This window comes from Anopheles coluzzii, chromosome 3, assembly GCF_943734685.1.
Source record: "Anopheles coluzzii chromosome 3, AcolN3, whole genome shotgun sequence".
NCBI lineage: Eukaryota > Metazoa > Arthropoda > Insecta > Diptera > Culicidae > Anopheles > Anopheles coluzzii.
In genome coordinates this window covers 15,536,385-15,544,024 of record NC_064671.1, presented here as the reverse complement: position 1 = coordinate 15,544,024, position 7,640 = coordinate 15,536,385, and the positions used below count along the sequence as shown (strand labels likewise).

The 7,640-nt window shown below is 41.8% G+C and overlaps 1 protein-coding gene across 1 annotated transcript; it reads left to right on the top strand.

Moving 5' to 3' along the window:
- The first annotated feature begins 5,943 nt into the window (after positions 1 to 5,943).
- LOC120958237 (uncharacterized) lies at positions 5,944 to 7,434 on the top strand. Its single transcript, XM_040380886.2, has 2 exons — positions 5,944 to 6,839; positions 6,915 to 7,434. The coding sequence occupies exons 1-2, from the start codon at positions 6,048 to 6,050 to the stop codon at positions 7,170 to 7,172; spliced, it is 1,050 nt and encodes a 349-aa protein (XP_040236820.2). The 5' UTR covers positions 5,944 to 6,047; the 3' UTR covers positions 7,173 to 7,434.
- The last annotated feature ends 206 nt before the right edge of the window (positions 7,435 to 7,640 follow it).

Sequence of the window (7,640 nt, the reverse complement as noted above, 5' to 3'; positions counted from 1 at the left end):
TGTTTCTCGCTCGGTCGAAGCGTACCGATGCATGGAAGTTCCACCAGACGGAAAGGACGTTCTCTAGTGGTCTGAGATTGTTCTGAGCTCGTGTTAAAGTAAATAATGAAATAAGGACGGTTGGATGGAAACCTCGACGTACCCATATGAACATAGACTGTCTGGGGAATTGACGAGAGCCTTACTAATGTTTGCTTGCGTATTGCAGTTCTACGAAACATTGTAAATTCAATTACAAATATTATTAACTGCAGACTACAGAGACTTCATTTGAAGATTTCATTTGAAAGTAGATTAAATAGTGATTAAAAGATGATTGATAGTTTCCTCGTATCTATTACTAATCACTTAACTGTCCTAAAAGACGAACCGACGATACCGACGATATTAAAATATTCTACATTTGTTAGGTGTTAGTGTTGGTATATGTTCTTTACAGGGGGCGGTCTAAGGACTAACTATTCGATTGCGTTGTACTGAATACAATTGTCTCGAAGGCCTGTAGTATAGACCGGTATGTCTGCGTTAGACGTTAGAAGTTCTTTTCACATCAATTGTAAATACTTCTTATAAGATCATTGTTAAAGTATCACATAATTCATATTCATATTCATATTCATATTCATATTTATTTGTCTACCTTTTGGTTACACAAATGCTTAAATAATACTTATTACCTATGTTCCTAACCTAACAAAAATTAACACGAATTATCAAAAATTTGAGAAAAAAAATTTTTTTTTAGATAATTAGAATCAAAAATTTAAAAATTAAAAATTAAAAATTAAAAATTAAAAATTAAAAATTAAAAATTAAGGCAGCACGGGATTATGGAGGGTTCTGATGCGGGATCGGAAAGAGGATAAGGGAAGGTTGAAATCAAACATAGAATATACACAGTTAAATCGACGAATTGCACGAAGAAGGGGGTCATTACGGCCCACTGCAGTTCGGCGGGAAGGGATCACTAGGGGAGGGCGGTTTCGAAGAACACGGTTAGGGGCGTAGAAAGGGATAGAAGAAAGAAGGGAAGGAGAATCAATATTACCAAGGAGTAATGCGGCAATAAAGGAGGATTGGGCATGGGAACGGCGGTTTTCCAATAGTTCCAGGCCAAGCTGACGACACCTGTCCTCGTAAGGAGGTATGGGGGAGGACAATCTACCCAGGATTTTACATATAGCAAACCTGGTGAACGATCGCTGCACCCGCTCGATACGTTCCACGTGGGTTCGAGCTGTAGGGGACCAGACTACTGAGCAGTACTCCAAAATCGATCTGACCAGAGAGCAGAACAGAGTCTTCAGGCACATTGGGTCGGAGAAATCGCACGCAATTTTCTTTAGGAGACCCAATGTTTTCCGCGCCTGATTGACAATTGAGTCAATGTGGTGGCTGAAGGTGAGGCCTCTGTCAAGCAAGACACCGAGGTCTTTTACGACACAAACACGATTGACTTGTACAGAATTTAGGACGTACGAGTAAGTGATTGGAGACTGCGAACGACTAAACGAAATGACGTTACACTTATCAGGACATAATGTGAGGGAATTACTAGAACACCAAGACGAAAAACAATCAAGAATATTTTGTAGGGAAATGCAATCTCTAGGAGACGAAACTGGGAGAAAGATTTTGAGGTCGTCTGCGTAGCAGAGGAAACACTCAGGAGGGAGGGTGGTACGGACATCATTAATAAAAATTATGAACAGCAAAGGACTTAGAACACTACCTTGCGGTACGCCTGCACTACATGAAAAGGGAGTCGAAAACATATCATTAAATTTAACACTGTAGGAACGATCACATAGAAAAGAACGTAACCAAGATACAAAAAGATTATTGACGTCCAATTGTGAAATTTTATTTAGAAGTAAGGAATGAGGAATACGATCAAATGCAGATTTGAAGTCAGTATAAATAGTATCAACTTGTTTAACTGACTCTAACTGGGATGATACGAAAGAGGTGAAGGACATAAGGTTAGTTGTTGTAGAACGGTTAGGAAAAAAGCCATGTTGCTGAGGGATAATAGTAGAAGAGGTGAGTTTAAACACATAGGTATGGATAATATGCTCAAATACCTTGGTTATTGCGCATTGTATTGAGATGCCACGGTAATTGGAAATGACAGACGGGTTACCTTTTTTGTGAATGGGAACTAGCCATGCTCGCTTCCACAATAAAGGGAATGAAGACGAGGACAAAGATAGGTTAAATAATTTTACCAATAGAGGGACGAATAGAAAAGGTGACTTTTTTAAAACCGAGGCTGGTATTCCATCCGGTCCAGGGGAGAAGGATGACTTAAGTTTTTTAAGAGCTTCAGAGACTGTATTAACATTGACAATACCCTCAGCCCATGCGACGGAGTTTAAACCAGGCAATATGCCCTCAGACTCCGTCAAAGGTTGACTCTCCGGTCTAGACAGACCATTGGCGAAATGCTCAGCGAATAGGGAACAGGTGTCAGCAGCATTGTCCGTAGTGACCGAACCGAGCGACATGGAAGTAGGAAGGGAAGAGGGATTACGACGCTTCTTGGCATAAGACCAAAAAAGTTTAGGATTACGGTATAACATGCATTGAAGCCTTCCAAGATACAACCTATAACTGGCCCGATTATAAATACGAAAAGCAGAAGCGGCATATTTGAAAACTCTACGATTATACTCAGAAGGAGTTGAACCGAGTTTTTTGAGGGCGCCATTCAGACGACAATGGCTTTGGAATACTTTGTATAAGTTTAGTAATACACTTTATTTTAGTTATGTTTGTAATCTAGTCCAGGTGGGATTAAAGCGTTTTTTTGCGACTAATCGCGGTAATACCCCACCTGGATGAGGCTCGAAGTATTGTATGATACAACTGATACTAAACCTGTAACTGAAATCGCCTATGAAATGATCGAACGGTTCAAAGAAAAAACTCAACAATCTGAGTTCCTTCTTCTAAGGGTTCTTTTTGATGTAAATAGTAGTTCATAATTAATTTTTCGTTAGGTTAAGCTAGATTATGTTAACAAACGGCAAAAGCCTTACTATGTTTAAACCTAAAGAGAAAATATACACTGTCTCTTGACAAATTTGAACTTAACGATGAAAAACAATGACGCTAAATCTTGCAAACTCTTATCTTATAATGATATTAAAAAATTAAAATAAGCAAATGTAAAAATTATAATTATGTGTGTAACCTGATTTAGTTGTTGTAGTACTTGTTTTATTTTAGCTAAGGTTGATGGTGTATTTCGATTGCTGTTTTACAGTTAGTTCGTTACATCAAAGCGGAAATAAAACTGATATTCAAAAATAAATTACAAAAATAAATACAAAAAAAAATTAACTCAGTGTTATCACCAACTATGTTGCCTTTTATGGCATTCACTACACTTTTTGATCCATTTACGAAAGGAACACTTAATGGAATCTGTATCTTAGGATTGAAGTTTTTTTTAAAGGCAGATTTTTTATTCTAAAATGAAAACAATGCCATTTAATTCTGTTTTTCTGTTCGTTCTTTTTGAGGTCAGAATAGAATAGTTTATTCGTTTGTAACAATTTGTGAACATCTGAGAACAGTTTTGTGTTGTTATTAATATTTCTTTCTTTCGATTCTTTTTCACTAACAGATTTTTCACTAACAGCATTTTTTAAAATGAATGCTTCCTTGTCTTTGAAAGAATATGCGTATGTTTTCCTTGTGGGAATGTGGAAAAGCATATGAAAAAGTACAGATATATTAGATCAATGGTTGAATTTATGTTAAAAGTGTTTTTTTAATTACACCGACATTAATTAAACATTATTGGAATCTTAGCAACATTCATTAACGTGCATTGTTTGTGTTGAATTTATTCATTTTTATTTTGCTTTGAACGTTATACAGTTAACGTTATACGTCGTACAGATAATCTTTGGGGGATTTATTTAAGATTAATTCACTGACTACGTTTCTCTAGCACTACCTCTATCATAAATTCCTGACATTTCAGCAGAAAATGTAAAAAAACACACAACCACACTCATCCACAATGCTCATGCCCCGCAATAACGCTCACAATCACAATCGTCCATTGTAACAGGCAGGCATCACAGCATTAAAAATACAACGTTCTGTTGATTTCAAACAAACAACCAAACGTGCAGACCGCTCGCTCCTTACGCGTTCGTGTGTATGTAAACAAACAAATGCGCCGGTGATCCTTCCGAAGGTCGAGACCACCCGTGAAAGGATGCATTCGTGCGCGGGTCCGTGGTGGTACCGTGCCGGGACTTCATAAACACGATAATTTAATAACAAAACATTGAAATGTAAATCCTCCCCGTTGGTGCTGTGCATTCCGCATTTGAGAACGAATGGAAGCGTAGAAAGCAAGAAAAAAGCGGAAAGGACGGAAACATAAAATCGTACAAACCACGCTCCGTCCACCCCCATCGGAAGATAAACGCTTCCCAAACCGGAAATGGAAAATAAGGATTAAAAATGTATCACCTACACCGCCCGGTTCGGTGCTGTGTGCGCTCCTCGCAGTGAACTGGCTGCATTTCACGCCATGTTTGTAAGCAAAACGGGAGAATTATGTAAATCGGTCCCATAAAAGCAAATATAATTCCCGGCTTCCCGGGTGCACAATGCAGCCGCTCCGGTTCGCATACTGCACACAGCACTGCCGACCGCTTAACTCCCGACTGTGAGCTTGGGAGTTTTGTTTGGTAATTAATTTTCCTCCAGCCCACCGACCAGACCTGTACGATGCTGTACCGCCGGTTTGCGATGGATGGCAGCGTTTATCAGCGCTGACGGATGAGTCAGCCGATTTTTGTTGATACGATTGCTAGTTGTGGGAGATAGTGTGGAGCTAAATTTAGCTATCAATCTGTTTTTGGAACATCTCCTTTTATGGCAAGTTTCACCAGTTTCGCCAATATCTATCGATTGCAGCTTGTTAGGAAAGTTGGGACTGTAATTGCACAACATTACTCCGTCGAACACACCCCCTCTATTGGAATCGGTGTGAGTGAGCTTAACAAATGTTGGAGAGTACATGTTCAATTGCGGATGTTTGTTTAGGGTGTTATGAATTGTTTCTATCGTGATTGTGATTCTTTTCAGTAATTGAGTATGTCCTTAAATCAACCAGCGTTGCAAATATAGTACAACTGTTAAACAGTAAGTGATTTTTATATCATTTTTTATTTGGGTCAACACAATTGCTGTAATGAAAAATGTCGGTCGACACTCCATGAAAAATAAAATAATGAGCAATTAAATAACCATTAGGTAAGATAAACGTATAGTTATTGGAATAACAACGTGATCAAGGAATACAAAAATAACATGAATATAGATAAAAAGGTAAATTAATCAATAATTATCATGATACATAAACTCATAATTATTAAACTAAAAATTCGAGCAAGAAAACAAAATATGACACAAAAGATGAGAACACAAATATAAATTAGAAAGTGAGTTAATCAATACAGAAATAGATAGATAAATGAATAAATGTTGAAATAAATGATGAAAGAAACAGGTAACTGTATTTCTCGATTTTTGATTTGTTTGGTATTATTTACATTTTGTTTTCAGTGATCTTCTTTTATTGTACTGTGCATTTTTTAGTTATAAATTAGTAAGCTTAATTATCACTTCGGCGAATAAAATCTCATCAATATAAAGCTCTTCAACTTTTCCATCAACCCATGCGTCAAACGCACCGATCGACCGCTGATGTGGACCGAACACGCAGCGCTGAGATAAGATAAACCCAGACGCTCGCATACGGGAATCTGAAGCTCTCAGCAACTCTCCCCCCAAAAATTCTCTCCTTATTCGCTCCCTTTCGGCGCTCTCCAGTGCCAATTCCATTACACGACCACATTCATCCCCTAATAGCGGGGAGAATTGGCGCTGGAACGCATACTCCTACCCGGCCTATTTAAGACCATTCACACGGCTGCTGATTGTGTCAATTCAATCATTAGCAGTGTCTCAAGTGCGTCAGTGCGGTGTAGTCTCCAGTGCAGCAGAGCCCAGCAACGATGGCCGACCGTAAGATAACGCCCATGTTCAACGACTACGTGTACGAGGCGATCCGCCGGATCGCGGTCGAGCAGGGCTTTACGCCGGATCTGTTTTCGGTCGACTTCGACGAGGAGACGCGCCTGGAGTGCGACGGGTACGTGAGCTTCGTCTTCAAGGCCATCATCAACGGGGACGATCGGGAGTTTACGCTGTGGTGCAAGGTGCCGCCGAACGGTGACGAACGTTCGCTCGAGCTGTTCAAGCGCGAGTGCTTCTTCTACCGCGAAACGCTGCACGGGTTTTACGAGTTCCAGGCGGAGAAGGGTCTGTCGGAGGAGTCGGGCGATGGGTTCTATGCGACGCCCAAGTGCTATCTGGCACACTGCAACACGGACGCGCCGGAGCCGGAAGCACTGATCATGCTGGAGTACAACGAAGCGTTCGAGAAGTGGGACTGGGACAAGCTGGAACCGATCAACGTGGAGCATACGCGGCTGGTGATGGAGCAGCTGGGCCGTCTGCATGCGCTCTCGTTTGCGATGAAGGAGCAGCGGCCGGAGCTGTTCGAGCAGTACAAGCGGGCCGGACAGCCGGACTCGGCGTTGATCACGCTGATGAAGGAATCGTTCGATCGGGCGTTGATCACGATGAGGACGCGCTTCGAGTCGGAACAGGAGCGTATCGTCGCCGTGAAGGATGCAGTGTTTGAGAGTTTGAAGAAGTGTTGCGATCCGGCCACCGCCGAACCGTACTGTGTCGTCACGCACGGTGACTGCTGGATCAACAATCTCATCTACTCGCATAATGAGGTAAGTCACATCGGGAGAGAGAGAGAGCCCCGCTATTATTACCTTTCCTCTAATACGATAACGTATCGTTCGCAGAACAACGTGGCAACGGGGGTTATCTTAACCGACTGGCAATCGTCCCGGTACGCTTCGCCCATCCTCGACCTGTGCTACTTCTTCTTCATCTCGGCCGGGGAACAGTTCCGGCGCGACAATATGGACAGTCTGCTGCACCACTACCACGGGGCGCTGGTGGACTTTCTGGCCAAACTTGGTGGAGATGCGGCGCGTCAGTTCCCGCTTACCACTCTGCTGAGGCTGATGAAGCCGTACCGTGATCTGCTCGGGAGCTAGTCGCATGCGTTTCCCGCGCATCGCGCACAGTGTCTGTGAAACGCGTTGTTTGCAACTGTGACCGCATCCGGAAGTGATCTTGGACCCCTTTGGTTGATCTGATGCGTGATGCGCGGGATTCCATCGTTAGGAAACAGTACGGTTCGATGGTGTGCTGCTGGCGTGGAGCACTTTACATGGTCTCTACGTACGAGACATAACCCCAAAGCGGGGGTTCTCTGAGGGGTTGAATGCCCATAAATAAAGATCCAGAGATAAGATACTCGAGGCGTTGAATGATTGTTGTAGCACGTTGGACTGCTCACGATGACAAGCTGAAAACGTTGGGTTCTTCTTCAGCACAGTTGCGCGAAACACACAGTGCCAATCAATCTTGGGAATGATATGAGTCTTGATTCATGATATCGAGGTATCTCAGTTAGCAATAATGTCGGGATCCATGGTTAAGTTTGAAAATATTGGAGATGC